Raw genomic sequence first — 20,271 nt, 5'->3', positions numbered from 1 at the left:
TCAGTTTCCTCAAAGAGGTCACCGAATCGTATCCAGGTCACAGACGAAATCGTGTCTACATCAGGTCCGTGGAGAGTCCGGTAAAACCATCCTTGAAGCTTTTTTCCCCTCCATACATTCAAGCGATCTTGAGTACTGAGTATAACCGGTTTTCGCCAATTCTCTTTGGATAGAGATTCTCTTTGATTAGAGAGCGGAGTAAGTCTATCGTCTACTGCCACAATTTCTCAATGCATTGCCCATTCTTTACGTAGGAAATATTCTCTGAGATTATACAGCTCACGATTATGCAGGTTTTTGGCACTAAGAAACCCGCGGCTGCCACATTTCCGTGGGATGTATAATCTCATCAAAGATGAGCGTGGATGGTGCAACCGGTATGTCGTCAGTAGTTTACGGACCTTTCTATCTAGGGCGTCTAGCTCGGTCTGAGTCCACTTTAGTATGCCGAAAGTGTATATTACCCAGCTGTTAAAAGCACGAACTTTGTTTCCACCAGACAGGAGACTTCTTAAAACTTTAGTAAGTCGGTTAAAGAAACGTACCGTCACCAGCTGTTTTATGTTCCTATCTAAAAATCCGAGACATTCTGATATACCAAGGTATTTGTAGGTTTTAGTCGCACTAAGTGATTTGAGAAATAATATCTCTGAGAGTTGTATATGTTCGCTATTTACAACCCTGCCTCTGAGTACATGTATGGTCGCACATTTATCCACACCGAATTCCATTCCGATGTCATGACTAAATGTTTGCGTGACATTTAATAATGATATCAAGTCTTGTTTATTCCGTGCATATAACTTTAGATCATCCATATATAAGAGGTGAGAAAATGTTTCTCCTCGCTTACGAAACTGAAACCCTAACCTAGTACTCCTCAATAGAACACCTAAGGGATTCAGAGCTAGACAAAAATTATTATTATTATTACTATAATGATTGGGTAAAGAGGTACTTAATTTAAATAAAAAAAATCTACAAAAACTGTACAGTGAATTAAATAGCTTAAAATGTTCACATTACCATGCCTGATTTGCCACAGGAAAACAAAATAAGATATAATTTGAATAATATGTTAACCCTATTGTCTAATTCTAATTATTTTACATGTAATGATAATATATTATCTAATAAAATACAGATAATAGACATCAATAATACAATTAATTATAAAAATCATAGCCAAAAAGAGTGCACAGGAGATCGGCTTTCTCTTTCGACGTATGGACAACAGTGCCATTCCTCATGTGCAACGGCGGCAGGGACGGCTGGTTGAAGTTACCAAGAGCAGCTTTCGACAACTTGCGCGTTCCGGTCGGGTAACTGGAAAGCTGATCGCTGATTTTGTCGACGTACTTCGATTTCGCACGAGCGATTAGCCGCTTAAAAATTCTGAAGGCATGGTTATATTTCCTCTTTAGAACTTTGCAGTTCAGATCCTTTGAGCCCAGCGCTGCAAAACAAGTTCGATACTCAAACGCCTGTTTTTTGCAGGTAGATGCTGCTTTAACTGACGCATCGAATCAGGGATCAGGCAATCTGTTATCTGCCACCGATTGGTAATACAAAGCTTGGTATAAAAATATCCATGCCCTGTAGTATCACATCAGCTACTACAACGGCGCAGGCACTACGATCATCCGGAGGGAAACAAACCTTGCCCCAAGGGTATGATGCATAAAAGGAACGCATCCTATGGCGGGTCGCTGGTGGTCTGCGACGTGGGCGTCGGATAGGCACTACACTCCTCACCAGGCAATCGTCGGACGTTCGAAGAGGGACGTCGACAGAGACCTGGTAACTATCGGGATATGTAGTCAGCAGAAGATCTAATAAGGACGGCATGTAGCAGTCCTCATCCGGGAGCCACGTTGGCGACTCAACCATTTGGGACAGACATTTGCACAGATCACCCTGCGTAGTCTGTGGTACGTGACCCAAGCCATTACGCATTGTGATCGTGGAAATCACCCAAGACTACGATTTCAGCGGAGGGGATCTGTTCAAGCACGTCGATTGCCGCTTGAACGCAGCCCATGAGATGATCCGTTCCTCCGGTCCTTGACACTAACCTATGTTAAACATAGCGGCGCTACTTCACGCCGGTATTCTGTGCGAGTGTGATAAGTAACCCAAACGAGTCTGGCCGGTTTGTGCTGACGTCATAAGACGGCAGCGTGACTCTCCTACTTTCAATAAGCCCCTAGTCGCCTCTTACGTCACCCTGGGGCCTGGGATCTCTATTCTTATTACGTCCCGAGGAAGCACGGGCAATTTAAGAGCGGCCATCTATCGTTGGGGAACGAAGAAAGAAATGGTCGTCCTTCGACGGCTGTTACCGAGAAAAATGTGCTAGCAGTGAAAAATTTGATTTAGTTTTTTTTTGCTAAAAAAACGAATTACATACAAAGAAATTCAGCATATTTTGCAGATTGGATGGAGAAGCGTTCACAATATTCTACAGGAGTACCTTTGAAGAGATGAATAGTTTCACGCTGGGAGCCGCACAACCTCACCAAACTCTGCTGGCCCGTGTGGAATGGTGCCGTAACGTGATCGTGATTTGATTCACTTCACTCTGATGGGGTGTTTAGTGTCAATTCCATTACGAAATCAAAACTGCATTAACGCCTAATGGTATACTACAAAATGCTCGTTTACTGGCATGAACGGCAGGCGACAAATTACCGGGTTCAAACAAGGGACTTCCTGGACACCATACCGGTCAAATTCATGGACTCCTTACAGTGCTGATCTAGAAACAGATGAGGTCTTTTTGTTTCCTAAAACAAAAAATCCACTGAATGGGATGCAGTTTTCGTTGCCGGATGACGCGCCAGCAGCGTTCAAGAAGGCCGTAGAAGAGGCGTCTGCAGCTGACTGGAAAAGTTTTTCAAAAAACGGGTACAGACGCATGAGACTTTGTAAAGAGGCTGATGGAGAGTACTTAGAAAAGATTTACTAAAATTATTTTACTCATATAAGATATGTTTAGTTTCTCAAAACTTTTCGAGTATTGTTTTAATTTTGCTAACAAGAACGGGGCCAATCAATCAAATCAGAACACATACAATCAATGAAATTGTGTCGTAACGAAACCGTCAACATACAATTTGTCCTCAAGACATAAGCTGTTATTAGTGCATGATAGAGCCTCTTGATGTTAGGCAACGCATGACAACAGGCCAAGATTATAACTATAGTGTGCATACAGCATGTAAGCTACGTCTTACCCTAGCGATGCGTCACTCAGTTTGAGGCAAAGAGAATTTAACACTACGGTTTGAGGGACAAGAAAATTGCCCATATATTGTTAGTATTAACTTATTCTAGGATTAGTAATATACTATATATAGATACTACCGATGAAAAGATACCCCTCGGTCGATACTTGCAAGTAATAATAGCACAATGCGTTATTATTTATAGTAGCTCCGTTCCTGCCGCACTAAAAATATGAACTACAAGCGGTGAACGCATGAAACGGTTATAGTATGATTGTATAATCATAGTGACGGCGCGGCTGTTACGCTCACATTACCCTTACAACCGTTTTTACTTTTTACCTATTCCGTAGGGTTGCCGATGGAGTATGGCCATATATCTCATGCCATTAAATAAATTTAAAAAATATTTATGAAGACAGTTGATATTTTGACAGTGATAACTAGGATTGACCCTTGACAAATGACAGTAATGTTTGACAATAATAATTGTCATTTGCTGTCAATTCATATTATTTCATGTATTTGTAATTTGTGTACTAGTGGATTTTGAGGTTAGGTCAATGTGGTAAATAGTTGGTTTCGTTTCATCTAGCAAACAAACGCACTGCGAAGACGACAAACGTTATTTTATAAATAATTTACCAGCTATAATATATCGACACAAAAATATAAGTAACCATGGTAGCTATAAAGGTTCATAATAAACCAGCGAAACGCGAAAAGATTAAGGGTAAAAAATCAAAAATAGAAAAAGTTTCAAAGGTATCCCCAATATCTAAAGAGAAAATTATAGGATCTGAAGAATTGCAACAGAAATCAACGTCTGGGCAAGACATAATAAAGAGTAAAGTGAAATATACAATGCCTTCTAAAGGTGTTACTTCGAATACCGTAGATTTGTCTTTACATGCTCTTAAAAAAATATCGGAACATTACAATACGAAAAACCTAATATTTGGAGATGAAACACAAATATTTATGGAAATACGGTGCATCCGAATGCCAAATACAAAATCAAATATAAAGTTTGTTCTACCACACAGTACTGTAGCATCTTCTGGAGAAGTATGTTTGATAACACCAGACATTAAGAAAGGGAAAAAAGTTGACCATGAGCCCACTGTGGAGCGATGGGAAGATATTTTAAGAAAGGCTGGAGTCACAAGTGTTTGTATCTGTTTTTATTTCCCAAGAATGTATCTTGAGTATTGTTTTTTATTAGTAAATATTTAACAATTTATTGTGATTGCAGGTTAAAACTGTATTGCCCATGAGACAATTGAGAGTGGAATATGATCAATTTGAACTGAAAAGAAGGCTAATGACACAGCATGATTGCATCATGGTGGATAACAGAATATTAAGCCATGTAACTCACTTGCTTGGATCTAAGTTCTTGAAGAAACAAAATATGTTAATTCCGGTAAAAATAAATGAAAACAAAGATATAAAGCAACAGATTGATATTGGATTACGAACAGTAATGCTTCGTCTAAGTGAAGGCCTGACTTCAACTGTTACTGTAGGTCATACAGGGATGCCTCAAGCGCAAATTAAAGAAAATATTTTGTCTGTAATTAAATACTTAGGAAATAGGTATCCAGGTGGTGAAGCAAACATAAGATCATTATCTATTAAATTGCCCCTTTCTGTATCAATACCTTTGTATATTACATTGAGTAAGTATCTTCAGCAATAAACACTTCAGTACCTTTAAAAGCATGGTGCATCAAAACAATGCTAGTTTTGACATGGTTAAAGCAAATAATATGGAAAGAGCAACATATAGAGCTGTAGGTTACTCACAACACTGGTAAGAACTATGGACGATTGTGGAGTTTGGGTTACAGTAGCTTTGGCAGGTAAATGTTACTAAAGGTGTGTAAAATACCGATTTAAATACATCAAATAATAAAGTGCAATTTTTCGTTATTACTTTCAGAATATTATTAAAAATCATGTTATTCATTGCCAGACACTTAACATCATGGCAACCCCATGCCAGACACCCTTAATGTTCATGAAGTAAGTTTTCTTACTTCATAGTATAAAACCTGATTTTTATATATAATACTTGGGTAATAAGTAGATGCTGTTGCCCGACAAACATTGTAAATTGTAAGAAGAGATTCGTGATTAGAAATACTTATGCAAATAAACTTTTTGATGCAGACTTAATAACTGATATTCTATGTAAATTTTGAAAACATTCGATGCTACAACTACCTTAAATTTTTAATTTATTCTATCTATAACAGCTTTAAAAAAAAGGAAAATGAAATATTAAAATTTAATATATAAAAATTTGTTTATGATGCAAGTTATTATAAAGGATAAAAAAATATATTGATGACATTACATATTATTTTAAAATTAATTCACAATTTTTAAATGTCTCGTCAGAATATAATGTTATTTTATCACTGCTTTTGTTGCAAATAACGCAAATTATAATGTATCATCCATGACTTGTTTTTTACAACAAACTCATTTTTAATTACAAAGTCACAAAAAAATTGTAAACATGTAATCTACATATTATACACCAATTATATTGAATTTACTTTAGAATCTTTATATATTCAAAATATTATATATTCTATATTGATAATGAACATTAAATTAATAATACTTGAAAATAGTATATAAGTAATATTATTTTATCTGATTTAAACAAGTACTGAGTACTAAACAATACATGCGCAGTAGAAATAACAACTGCTCAGTGAGGGACCACTATAGACTTACTGGCTAATGAGGAAACATCATCTACTTTACCCAAGTATTATATATAAATATCAGCTTTTATGCTATGACGTAAGTAAAATCATAATTTCATGAACATTAAGGGTGTCTGGCACTGAATAACATGATTTTTAATAATATTCTGAAGGTAATACCGAAAAATCATACTTATTTTATGTATTTAGAACGGTATTTTACACACCTTTAGTACCTTTTACCTGCCAAAGCCACTGTAACCCAAACTCCATAATGGTCCATCATTCTTACCTGTGTTGTGAGTAACTTCCAGCTTTTATAAAATATACATAGGTCTGGGGTCCATGGGCTCTTAGACCAATAATATGACTACTCAAACTAGAATGCACAGATAAAAGATTACTGCCAAGGTTATAAAATTTAAGATAGCAAGATTTAATATGCAACCATAACTAAGTACTACACTCTAAACAAACTAATTATAATCTAACTAGAGCATTTTATTCATTTCAGTGAACTCTGAGCTATTATTTCTATTATTTATTATGCTTCTTGCATAAAATTTTCCTCTATTAACAAAAAAAAAGCATTATTATGATATTCCTTCATTCAACAATTACTTAGTTTAACCCAAAACCAATCATATGTAAGATATACCTGAGACCTTGACTATATCATGTTTTCTGAATGTCAAGCAGCCTTGCAATTAAATGAGGGAATTGTTATGTCTCCAAATAAACCAATCATAAGCAAAATGTCTTTCTGTAAACATTTAGTGTATTCTTGATTTATTTTTAGGTATAACTGTATTCCCAGTTTATTTGTAAGGCTGTATGTGTATTATACTGTTACTTTACCAAAAAACCCTTAATTTTACAGGATCGGCAAATACAGTGGTGCCTCCCAAAATTAAACAAAACAAACCTAAAGAATACAAAGACTATGAAGGAGAATTAACTACTCAACCTGGCAGTATTGTGAGGATTGCCCCTGATGGTACAGTGCATCTAAAAAAACAAAATGTCAGGAACAGTGATGAAAGGTAGGCTAATACTGCATTTTTACAGTTTCCAATAAGAGTCATGTCCAGAATAAATAACAAAACAAAAGGAATTACTAGATCATACCATATTGAAAATACCCTCTAAGAAATAGATTGATGATGGCTATAACCTTGTAAAAACGGAGATGCCAAAATCCACTGTTTTAAGCAACTGTTCACTTTCAAACGTAGCCAGATTATACTTCATTGTAATCATTTTCATGTTTTTTTATACCAGTATTAACCAGGGGTTAATACTGGTATAGCTTTAGCAGGGGCTAAAGATGTTTCAGTGTTAGTCACAGCCAAAATCAATTTAACTGATCAAAGAATAACTATAGCCAGACTGTGTTGAAGAGAGCTTATTTTCTGTAGTTTTATTTTAATTATTATTATATTATTGTGCTTGCTGTACTTACCTAATACTCTGTACCTATTAGTAAGTCTCAAATATATATTTATTTAAATTTTTAGTGACATAGATGAGGAAAGTGCTGAAGAAAAAGAAGATATCAATGAAGAAGATGGTGATGATGATGAATAAAACACAAACTGTATATAAATGTTATAATGTCAAAATTATCATTACAATTGAAAATCATAAATGCTGGAATTAAAAATTCTTATCAAAGACCTTAATCTATTACTTGTTATCCATTTTATTATATAACAGATACCTGCATTTTCACAGGCCAAACCTTTTTGAATTTCTTGAAATTTTTCAAACCTAATCCATCAAATGATTTCATTTGGACTGGTTCTTTCTTAACTATTAAATCATTGCGAATATTTATAACTGGACAACCTAAATCAATCTTACTAAACTTTTCATCCAGCTCTGTGGTGTCTTCTTTTTTAATAATTTTTGGGTTAATAATATTGGCATTCCCAGCCATTAATTCCTGTAATTTACAACCTCGAAGAGCTTTGACATCTACATCATCAGTAATAGATGCAACAATTTTTTTTGGTTGCAACTGTTCTTCATCTGAATTATCATTTGTCTGGGCCCTATTTTTATCAGTACATGGTTTCTTTGTTCCAACAAAGTCAAACAAATCATCATCAATATTATCATCATCATCAAATTTTCTCTTTGATGGCTTTGATAAATTCAACTTCTTGTTTGTAGTATCTGTGCTGTTTTGTGACTTATGTGATATAAAATTGAACATTTCATCATCATCTGCATTCAATAAAGCCTTCTTTTTTGGAAATTTAGATAATTCTTCCTCAGCTACTCTCTTTCGATCATTGGAATTTGGATTTGAAGAATTTCCTGTTGCTAACTTTTTGTTCAAGCTGCAATTTATATCATCCTCTTCACTTATTTTTCTCTTAGCACTATTATTTTGATCACTTTTAGAAGGAAGGGTTTCATTTATTATAATATTTTCTTTTTCACATAAACTTTGTGTAGGTTCTTGAGACTCTTGAGCTAATATTTTAGCCTTTCCTTCAAATTGTGCACTTTGCTTTAATACTTCAGTCTTGAAGCTGAAGTTAGGATTGCAATATTTATTTGTGGAACAAAATAAGACAGCTAGACCTATTTCAGCATCAGCTATTACCCTTTTCCCCTTGTTTTTTAAATAACTAACAATATCATTCATTTGTTCTTTTTGTGCTTGTGACTCTTGAGGTCCTGTTGCATTGTATTGTATAACAATAATATCATCTTCAGTGAGACTGGACTTAGATAATTTAGTCTCACTTAATAGAAGAGGGGATGCAGAACTCTTAAGAAGTACCTGTTTATACATTTCATATTGCTTTTTTGAGAAGAACACAAATTTTTTGTCTTTAAAAAGCAGCTTACGACTATCATCTGGTAGAAATGATACTTTTTCTTTATTTAAAGTTGACTCAACTATCTTAGGAACAAAAAAGTTTTGATTAGGTAAGGGTAAGTTTTTATCGATTGATTCGATACATTTAGACCAAAAATCTGTATTCACAATATATGAGCCCTGTGCTAATGCCAATACCACTTTTATAGTTAACGTAATAGCTGGCATAGTCAAATACAGACAAGTCTCATCCCAATCATTCTTTAAAATACCACCCATACGTTTTAATACTTCTTTCAATGTTTGTAGGTTTTCTCCCTTAAGAGTAGATGTACATGTAATAAATTTAATCTGCTTTACATTCCAAATAGATTGCATCTTACCAAATTTTACAGAATCGCCAACTGTAAGTTTATGATCTATATCACTTTGTACATTTTCTAGGTTGTTATTAATGAAAGTACCATATTTAGATCCCAAATCCCGCAATGTAAGGTCACTTCCGGACAAGGATAAAATAGCATGTTTTCGACTTATTGATGGATCATCTGGAATAGCAAAATTACAAAATTGCGCATCAAGGCTTCTTCCAATTGTAACATCCTTTCCAAGTAACACATAAATCACTCTAGAATCAGTTTCAGAAGTAAGATACCACATTGTTCTGTAAAATAATAATAATCTTCCACATCAAAGTATTATCAACACTTGTGCTTGTGATACCACAACAAACTTCAAACGTGATATTGTATTCAATACAAACAATTTTCGAATAAAATATTTCAAAACTTGTGAAAGTAGAAATTTGAACTATCAATTATTATGACAATCACACAGACATGAAGTATGTGAACTAAGTAGGTAAAAGTACTCTGTGAAGTAGACGGCAGTGGTTTATTCTTTGGGGCAGACGCCACTCCGCCAAAGAAAGCCCAAAGATTTTATTTACCTTAACCTAACGACTAACAAGCCGCACTCGCTAACGCTAAATAGGTAATTAGTAATGTCAAAGTCAAATCATGACATCATGTGTAATGTGCCAACGGCCATGCTCCAATTGACCGTGATATATTTCACTGTTGTATTTGAATTTGGTTGTAGCTACAAAATAAACATAATATCTGTTTAGGTTAAAAAAATATCATGTGCACTTTTATCCACATGAAGACACTAGACAAAATTCACAATTGCCAATTTAATGTAACATTTAAAACATTCGCATTACATAATGCTATTTACCGTATATGCAACTCAAGGAGATCATGTAGCGGAGATCTACATCCGCATAACCTTTGATTGGCATGTGTGGATCGAACTTAATGGCTATAATATAAAACACATATTTTTTTTTTTTAATTGACATATTATATAATAAAAATAATTACCATTACTATACACTGCTGCCATTTAATAGGAAGGGCATTTATACCTTTGCGATAGAACTGTGGTGATCTCTTAGAATATTAACACTAAATATTCTAAGGGTGATCTAGATTCGACAAACTGTGTGAATTTTGTACTGCCTCCTGAGAAGAAAAAGTTTTATCACGTAGAAAATTGTCCAAATCACACAGGGTGACTAATGGTTTCTAATTAGAGCTCCTGTAGAGTTAAAATGGTTCCCCGTGCTGTATTAGGTCTCGCGTCATGGCTGTTTCTGGGCTTGTTTTGCTATCATTGTTCGGAGTTCGGCACAGTAGATACCTGCGGTTATTGCTTGCGCAGATCGGAGAAAGCTATAGTGAAAAGCTCCAGTCCATATTTCTTATTTTATTGGTTTGACTCAAATGAGTCAATATTGTTGGTAAGGTAACGTTAAACCATGCCGCAAATTCATGGGTTTGGCTTGGATCGGCTTCCATAATCTCGTACAATTTATTGTTATTTATCTCATTCACGAAAGCGTTTAAACCAAAATTATATTACCAAAAATAACCATGCAATCATTAGCATTCCTCTCTCCAAATGCAACATTTATATTGCGATCTGTTTCTGTCGCGTTCCGCATCGGAAGTCGTATTCAAAAATCACTTGAATTTCCTAAGTATCCATCTTTCATAATCTAAGCTAAATAATCAATAACTGAAAGTTAATAATCAAATGTTGCACATTTTCTAAGAGAAGAACTACATGGGTAACATGTGAACAAAGTTTCACTCGAACATCTCAAACCATGAAGGTTCCATGTCATTTCGACGTACCACGTAGTGTTTAAATTATCTTTGCCAATCTCCTCTTCTTCTCAATGCCTCTCATTGCAATAAAACGGCAATTTCATACTTTAACCCCTATTATTATTTATTCACACGTAACTACACAAAAATAAGGTGTGAAGGTATAGCTTTTTAAGGTATCCTTGTCATATAGTCCTGAAAACACTAAGCAAAAATGTTAACACTACAATTTGTTTCTATGTCGAAAAATATCATACACTTAACCTCATCGTGGAGGAACACCACACACTCATATATATAACACAGTGTGAGAATCAGGTATACATTGTCTTCGGAACACTATCCGTGATGAATGTGGTGGGATGAAGTGACGATTCTAAATAACACCATGAAATCGAGGCTTTCACAAGATACTCCTTATACTACCACCACTAGGATAGAATAGGACTAAGACTGCCACCACTAGTAGGAGGTGTATAATTAGTGGTAGTCCTCGTCAGTTCCAGTAGCTCCACGTCGCACGAGGCCAAATACTACATACTGGTGCACTAGACCAGAGGTGAAGGTATTAATCCACACGTGGGTTGACATGAACCACAGCAATATACCAAATGGAATAATTACGTTTAATTTTTAATTCAATTGATGTTACAACATGCTAATTTAATGTGATTCTGGAAAAAATCACACCCAAGCGGTGTGATTTGGTCTATAACAACACTCGATGAAACGAAAAAGCGTTCCCAGCTATATCGTTCTCTGCACCCTCGAGTACCTCGGATATAGCTGGGAACGGCTCCTCAATCGTCGCGCTTTTTCGTTTCATCGAGTGTCAACAACAACGATATCCATATTGTTGAAATCATAATTTTGCAAGGCCATCTTGGATTTCAAAAATGATCCCAAATTTGTTGTCTGCACCCTCGAGAACCTCGGATACGATATCCATATTGTTGAAATCAAAATTATGCGCGGCGCTCATCTTGAATTAAAAAAAACGAAATGGTGCGTAACAAAAAATCGTGACGATTTGCTATAAAATTTCTCTCATGCGTCGATATAGAAGTTTCACTTCAAAAACATACCGACGTATTGAGAACCTCCTCCTTTCTTCAAGTCGGTTAAAAATACACATATTTGGGCTGATTATGTAAAAAAATCATTGTTATAACGCCATGTTCGCGTACTAGCAAAGGCATGAAATCACATCCGAAATATGCCAAGTTGGTCGCTATGTATTAAGTATGTGTTATATTATGTTAATATGTAGGCAAGTAGTAAGCATAAGTATGTTACTGTTTTAATACAATGCCACTTAGCCTGAATGTTGTTTTATTTTTTCATAAAATCTTAATGCGTATATACGAAAATAGTCAAATCACGACATATTATTCAATAACCCTTTGATCCCAAGCAAATGAATGTAACGGATAAAACCTCGCAAAGCTACTAGTTAATTACAGATTATTGGACTTACGATAAATTATCGGACCTCCAGCCAATGCAAAATTGTTAAAAATCTGGGTGAATCTGGTTGTATATCAAAATATACAATACCACCCACCTATCATGCTATCTCACATGTGGCACGGCAGTCAGTTGTCTATTGATAATCAGTCTACGATTTGTAGTGAAGTCACCGTCACTCTCTCTGTCGTGATAGTTGTAGATTTTATAAAACTCTTATCTACAGTTAGCCCCACAGGCCACAGAGTTTTCCTATATCCTAAGCATATGGATGGATTTGGTACGGCCGGACCATTGGACCGATGGACAATGCGACAAATCATCGAATATAGTCATGGTCCGCTACCACAGTGTCCCGTGTCCGTCGGTTCGGCCGTACCAAATCCGATCATGTGTTTGGACTTTACGCTATTAGTACTTTACGAACTGTAACCGGTAACCAAAGAGAATTTAAGCACTACATTCCGCCTCCGGTAACTGCAATCAAGTAAGTGTTCTGTGACTGCAATCTGTATTCTGTACTTAATTACCTACATACTGTTATCATTTAGAATTTAGTAATTAGTTAATACAAATAACTTAAGTTTAAACTTGGTAGGTACTTTCACAACTTTGTATAATTGTTTATATTTAATAACATATTAATTAGTACACTACCGCGTCTATTTCTAATTTGTATTGTAAGACACGTTACCCTTTATTTGTTATAAAAACCTCAGAGATTATTAAGATTAAGCTTTTATTTTATATCTTTAAATTTTTTCCCATTTAGACCTTGGTAACCTTTATAATATGTTTGCAGAATACTTATGCAAAATATGAAAGAAAACACTGAAATAATTTCATCTCAAGCAAATTCTGAGAAAGACTACGAAAATGGTGATATCCTACAGAGACTTCATACACATACATTCCTGGATTTCCTTGATATTCATGGTATTGAACAGAACTTTCTATAAACAATAAAATTTAATAATTATGTTTTAGATATTGTAGTAACCGAAAAAATAAGGGTAAAGTTTCTTAAAAGAGATTTGTATGAGCTATTAATTTAAATGTAATCATTTCGAATTGATATGGTATTACAAAATACTTATAATACAACTTTTACAGATGACAACATGTTAGTGGGAGGATCAGATTTCAGTGGCCGTTATTGGGATGGTAACATATATGTGTCTACAATATCACAAGAAGGAGAGATATCCACAGGAAATCTTGAAGCAAGCATTAATACAATAGCTGGATCAGCAGATGGATGTTTTCTTGATAACCCACAAAGAGTAAATAACACTATTACAAAATATCAATTGATCTTCAATATGTGAGATAGTATTTAGATGAGAATATTTGTCACAATGTTATTGGGTATTATTATTGAGACCAGACTGTGGCATATAAAAGCATACATAAACAACACACATCTTATGGTTGTTTCATACTATACAATATAGATGTTTAGACACTTTAAAACACATATTTTGCATTTTTTTGCACTTTGGTTTTATTTTGTGGAAAATATTTAAATCTTATGAATAATATTAAAATATATTTAGCCTTATTCAGCTACATTTTGTTAGTCACACAAAGCAAAAGCAGTTAGAACAGTAATAGATAATTACATGTCGGCTGAAGAATTATCTTCAACTGAACTATTGACTGAATCACAGTATGAGTTGGTAATGTGAAACCCATTCAACACATATCTTCATTCCTCTATATGGGGCATCCTAAGGAACTGTTGACTCACTAAACTCTGGAATGAGAATCAAGCTTTTAATTTTTCATTCAGATATTTAAGTTAACTTGTCCTGAATGTATATCAAAAAATTTAAAAAACTGTTGTAATTGTGTGTGTTTACAATAAAAAATGTGTTTGTCAGATAATATTATGTGAAGATAGTGGGGCTATTGAAGTTTGGTCATTTGTGCAAGATCAGAATCTTTGGGTGCAGGAGTCTCACATTGAAGAACACGACTCTGCTGTATTGACCATTGGATGCCTGGTCCCTAATAATCTCTATGTAACAGCAGGGGCAGATGAAAATATTAAGGTAATAGATAAATTCGATTAGAATTTTATGTGTGAACTTTATATAATATTTTGTTTTGTTGACTATTTCATTGGTTTTAATATTCTGTGTGAAACAGGTACTGTGTCATAGATTAGTCGGAATAGACTGACAAATTATGAAAGAAAATACTTTATTTAAGTGTAAACATGCATGATTTTATTGTAAAAAAAACTCTTTATTTCGAGTTAACAAACATTCACTTACCTATATTTTATTTATACATTTATTTATTTATACTATTTCATTGGCTTCTGGGAAGTTGCATGTAAGCAAGGTGGCTATAACGCCGATCTGGATTTATTGTATTTTTGCTGTGAGCTCCAGTCACTCCAACATATAAATACTGCAGCACTCCCAAAAGTGCCATACTTAGAACCATCCTTAAAGCCCCTTGGTTCATAAGAAACAACGAAGTTCACCAGTTCTCAAATCTACCTAAGATCAGAGGAGAGATTGCAAATGCCAGCTCAAAATACAAATCCAGATTAAGGACCCACCCGAATGTGTTAGCTCAAAGGCAACTCTTTTACAGCCGTTCCCAATATATTATCTACAGATAGAAATAAATTACTACCTTCTACTGTCAGTCATTAGCTGTCAATAATCTGAAGCTGTCCCAATATACCCGATAATTCAATCTTATCGTCTTATATTGGCGTTACTTACGCGTGAATTGAGATTTCCATACAAACTTGTATTGTTGGTAAGGTATACGTCGTCCCATTGACAGGCAGCATGTACGTATAAGTTTATTGGGACAAAAAGTCAACGATAGTTAGCCTACGATTTTTATCTCAAGTAAGAGATAGACTGAATATTGGGAACGGCCGTTAGTAATCCACCATCTGAAAAGGGCACATATCCTGGAGTCAAGGACCAAAATAAGAAAGATTAGTGCACTCACTGGACTGCACATTCGCTAGCCAGATCTACAACACATCCACATATAGTAGATGACTGATTGTGGATAAGTGAAACAAAAAATAAAAATAAATATGCTATTTGAAATAAAGCAGCTTCAACACTTAACATGTTCGCGCGAGCAAACCCATCTCTGTATGTTTGTATTGGCAGGCGCAGGTGTGTCCCTTGGGTAGAAATTTAAAATATATTTTCTTAAATGCTCGCTGCGGTTGTGGTGTCATCTATAAAATCGAAATTGTTTCGGCGCTAAATATATACTAAAGGAATATGACCATAAAATAGACGTCCAACTACTTTACGTAGAAATAAACATAACAATCTAATTGTGTCATCGCGACACTAAGATTTTGCTCACGCGAACGTGTTCATAAAAGGCATTTATTTTCTCAAAATTGATTCCTTTAGAATTCTTTTTGATGTCATTTCTTATACTACTAGATACTACTACCGCTTCGGAAACAAATGGCGCTCTGAGAGAGAAGAAGAGGCGCAAGAAATTCTCCCTCACAATTGTGCGACTGGAGATTATCTTCAAAAGAAGTTTGTACCACAGTTTTCTGATATCGGTTTGATATTCAGCGTGAAAGCTAGTGGGAGCCACGAATAATACACATCAGCCTGTTTATAATATTTGCTTGAGAACCCGTGTCAGAATTTTTCATACTTCATGACAGGATATGATGCATGATTTTGAAGGTACTCATGTCGTATCGTCCCGGAAACACCGCACAAGGAAGCTCATTCCACAGCTTTGTAGTACGTGGAAGAAGCTCCTTGAAAACGGCATTGTGGACGACTGCCACACATCTAGATAGTGGGGATAACATCAGCTCTTCGGAACACTCCCCGTGATAAACTTATTAAATGTACTAAATTGCACCAAATTTTGTATAATATCAAAATATTTTCAGGCTTGGGACGTGAAACAAATGCGAAGTACCAGAGACTACAGAAAGGCTCATTCACATGTGATCAGCCAAGTAGCCGTTCAGCCTGGCAGTTCTGATGTCTTTGTAACAGGCTCTCTTGATCATGAGGTTAAACTTTGGGATTATAGACTTCAGAAATCTGTATCTGGTGAGTTTAAATTAAAAAAAAATAATTTAAATAATTCTGTGAAAGTCAAATAACAACAATTTCATAACGACCATCTTCCTCTGTCCTTTTTTAGTTTCAAGAAAACCATAAAAATGTTATATAAAATAGATGTTAGTATACTTAACATGTAGGGGAGAGAGAATCCTTCTGGAAGTGAATACAATATTCTCTTAATTAATGTGCTCTGTAGAGTTTTATTTAAAACTCTAGTTTTAAATAAAACAACAAACAATACTCAACCTATAGACAACCTATAGTCAATCCCACAGTCCCTAAACCAAGAATCCTGTATGAGATGAACCCCCTCTAGATGAACTCTTCTGAGCCTCATGACTGACAAATTGAATATGTCCACCTCCTGACATACTTCATTATTTAGAAATAAAAACGATGGGAATTAAAATAAGAAAACATGAAGGATACAAAATAGATTGTTTACCGTAATTTGTACGTGTTTCGGCCATATTTAACGTTTTCCAATTTTTTATATGGTTGCAATGTCATGGAACAGTCAAGTTAATTTTACTCAATAACAGTAACACTGTAAAATGCAAGGAAGAGTGGAGAGAGTGAGGAGAGGAGTCACTCCAAAATGCACAGTGCTTTTTTTTATGAAAATAAGGGACGAGATGAGCAGGACGCTCAGCGGATGGTAATTGATACGCCCCATACAGGACAATGCAGTGCCGCTCAGGATTCTTGAAAAACCAAAAAATTCTGTCACCTTGAGACATAAGATGTTAAGTTTCATTTGCCCTGTAATTTCACTAGTTACGGCGCCCTTTAGACGGAAACACAGTAATGTTTACACATTACTGCTTCACGGCAGAAAAAGGTGCCGTTGTGGTACCCAGTCTAGCCGGCATCCTGTGCAAGGAGCCTCCCACTTTGTTTATCCATACACTACTATATTGTGAGTCTACGGTTGTACAATCTTTGTTGCCATTAATAACATCCAATTTTGGTATTTTTTCTAGCTTTGGTAAACAATGATGCTGTTCGCTGTGTGCAATGGCTTGACGAACATCATGTTATGTTCGGTGACGAGGCTGGTAGTTTGAAGTTGGTTGACTCCAGAAACATTCAAGATGGCAAAAGTACAAAGACCCTACACGAATTTCCAGTTCCTGTGCACAAAATAGAGGTTGAACGAGAGTAAGTCAAGTTAATCAAACATAAACATAAACTTTATAAACAAATTGTTATTTTTTTAAAGTGACTATCCTCACTCTGAGATTAATTATACAAATTAAATTTATAATAAAAATTTATGAAGAATACGCGACTCGAACCTCTTGGGTTCCGTCCAAGCTCTTACCAACTGAGCCAATAAATACTTAATGCCTTGCACAAGTAAAAATGAAAAGATATGAGTACAGTAGATCCACACACACTGTAAACAAATGAAGGTAGCATAGGAGGAGAGGATTTTACTAGCCATTATAATAAAATATAAATATTCTATTCTGTTCTTTATATTGTGGCTTTTGTGGAACTATGACAATGTCATCTTTCAGTAGACCAATGGGAGGCTCCTTTGCACAGGATGCCGACTAGAAGCAGTTATGTGTAAACATTACTGTGTTTCGGTCTGAAGGGCGCCATAGCTGGGCCATTACAAACATGCGAACTGAGTCATAAAACATTACGTCAAAGGGATGTCACAATGCCGCAAAACTCGTTATCGATAAAGGGATGCCGCTCGGACGCAGGTAGCTGACTAATAAGATCAAATGTAGGTGTTTGTGAAAATTGTGTTATAATTGTCATTTATAGTCTTTCATAAGCGAACCAAGGACGCATTATTCTCCAACTTAACTTTGTTAAAATTAAAGAGCGATATTAACTCCCAAACTCGTACGGTTATAATGTGTTAACAATGTGTTAACAATGTGTTATAACAATGTTTAATGAATTGAAAAGTGACCCGGTAAAAATATCTCCAAATTAAAAACCCACGAGATATTACGGCGCTTCTTTGTGGAGTTAGTACGAGAACTGTAGACAAAGTCAAGAAAGAAATACTTGAATATGGCCATCCATCTACACCAAAAGAAACATATGTAAAACCAGAAACAGTTAAAGTAATATTTTGCATTATTTCGTTAACCTTTCCTTAATTACCTGATAATGACTATCGACAAATCCCTTCTTTGTTGCATACAACACTAGCAGTGCAAGCGAGAGGATATGCCAATAAGTGTGAGCGAAAGATCTGATAAAAATGATTTATGACTCAGTTCGCATGTTTGTAATGGCCCAACTATAATGAAATTACTGGGCAAGTGAGACAAAGTATATCACTTCTCTCTTGTTATATTGTCTTCTCTTTTGATGTCACTTGATACCCCTTGTTACCTGCTATTGAAGTTATATTAACAATGGTATTAATATAACGGTTAAACCTCTTTTTTTATTAATTTAAGATGAGTAATTCTATTTTTTATTTTACGCATGATTTCAGAACCAAGAAAATGGCAGTTTGTTGTGACAATGCAACTATATTGACGTTTGATGCTAGCAACAAGGAAAGTTTAAATATTATATATGAAAATTCTAGTCATAGAAACTTTGTAAGAGGTTTGGCGTGGGATACAGCAAATAAAAATGTATTATACAGCTCTGGTTGGGATGGATTAGTTAAAAAGCATATTATACCTAATATTTAGACATGTTTATTTTATTAAAAGAATATTGAATAAAGACTTCTCAATAAATTTTGTATTTTTAATCTGTGTGTAAAAATATTCTCTACCTACTACAATTATTCAGATGTGATCCCTAGTACCTAAATAACTAAGGTAATGATGTGATTAAAGAAAATATTTGTATGTTCGAAAATGCAATAATAGTTTGGTATTGTGCAGATAGAAGTTCCATTTAAAGTTTCCCTTTAGTTATTGAAATGAGAGTAGTATAAAAATTATTAATGTTAAAGAAGGGTTAACACATGTTTTGCACTGGTTATGGTACGGTACATTGAGAGGAAGTGTGAAGTGATATAAACCTACTTAAAAGGTATCACAAATAAGTTACTTTCCCGCTTATTTTAAAATGGAAGAAACATTTCAAAAGGTAATGAGTGAAAAACTTTTAATGTCTTACAATAATGTAGGCTTTAATTTTTATTATATTAGATTAAGTAGTATTATGTGTGTATGGTCAATACATTTTGAGTAATGTGGGGACTACTTAGTAAGTATAATGAGAAAGATAAGATAATTTTCAGTTATTTTCTACTATACATTCCCTTCAGGAATCTTAGAGAGTGGCGTAGTCTTAGCCAGTCAAAGTCAAACGACGGCGTCGTGTGCCGGGACGTCTCTTTCCCTCAAATATGTGCGAAAGGAATGATGGTGGGACCATGTCTTAGCTCGTTAACGGGTTCTGCTTATGGTGCCAGGTCGACCTGTATGACATGATGGTCGTAAAATTACTAATAATGACAGTAAATTTTACGACCATCATGTTCACGCAATTGCCTTACCTTCTTAGGCTTCCTTAGACAAACAATGAATTCAAGCTCTAAAGGTTGATGTATCCAATATATGAAAATTTATATTTATACATTTTATTCTTTATTATGAATTAATTGATATTATTTAAACACGATTCATATACCTATTGGAGGCAGCATTTTTCTTATCTATATTACAACCATTGTGAAATACTCCATTTGATTGAAAAGAGTGGCCGTTTCTTTTATGTTCTTCTCACGAGTCCTACTTTTTCTAAACATATGGTAGATTC

General features: G+C 34.9%; 3 protein-coding genes across 4 annotated transcripts; 2 read left to right on the top strand and 1 right to left on the bottom strand.

The window, feature by feature from the left end:
* Window positions 1-3,743: 3,743 nt before the first annotated feature.
* Window positions 3,744-7,626, top strand: LOC126970047 (ribosomal L1 domain-containing protein CG13096). The gene is made up of 4 exons (XM_050815721.1): window positions 3,744-4,397; window positions 4,483-4,909; window positions 6,831-6,993; window positions 7,468-7,626. Exons 1-4 carry the CDS (start codon window positions 3,909-3,911, stop codon window positions 7,535-7,537), a joined length of 1,149 nt encoding a protein of 382 aa, XP_050671678.1. The 5' UTR covers window positions 3,744-3,908; the 3' UTR covers window positions 7,538-7,626.
* Window positions 7,547-9,770, bottom strand: LOC126970046 (nibrin). The gene has a single exon (XM_050815720.1). The coding sequence runs from the start codon at window positions 9,441-9,443 to the stop codon at window positions 7,656-7,658; it is 1,788 nt and encodes a 595-aa protein (XP_050671677.1). The 5' UTR covers window positions 9,444-9,770; the 3' UTR covers window positions 7,547-7,655.
* A 2,973-nt stretch (window positions 9,771-12,743) lies between these two features.
* On the top strand, window positions 12,744-19,238 carry LOC126969714 (methylosome protein 50-like). Of its 2 annotated transcripts, XM_050815257.1 has the most exons (8): window positions 12,744-12,761; window positions 12,880-12,911; window positions 13,227-13,360; window positions 13,538-13,707; window positions 14,308-14,478; window positions 16,335-16,500; window positions 17,499-17,676; window positions 18,986-19,238. In XM_050815257.1, the coding sequence occupies exons 1-8, from the start codon at window positions 12,759-12,761 to the stop codon at window positions 19,188-19,190; spliced, it is 1,059 nt and encodes a 352-aa protein (XP_050671214.1). In that variant the 5' UTR covers window positions 12,744-12,758; the 3' UTR covers window positions 19,191-19,238. The 2 variants fall into 2 exon arrangements, with proteins under 2 accessions (XP_050671214.1, XP_050671215.1); XM_050815258.1 differs by lacking the exon at window positions 12,744-12,761 and having other exon boundaries at window positions 12,872-13,018.
* Window positions 19,239-20,271: the final 1,033 nt, after the last annotated feature.

This window comes from Leptidea sinapis, chromosome 19, assembly GCF_905404315.1.
Source record: "Leptidea sinapis chromosome 19, ilLepSina1.1, whole genome shotgun sequence".
Lineage (NCBI taxonomy): Eukaryota > Metazoa > Arthropoda > Insecta > Lepidoptera > Pieridae > Leptidea > Leptidea sinapis.
This window is presented reverse-complemented; position numbering and strand designations above follow the sequence as displayed.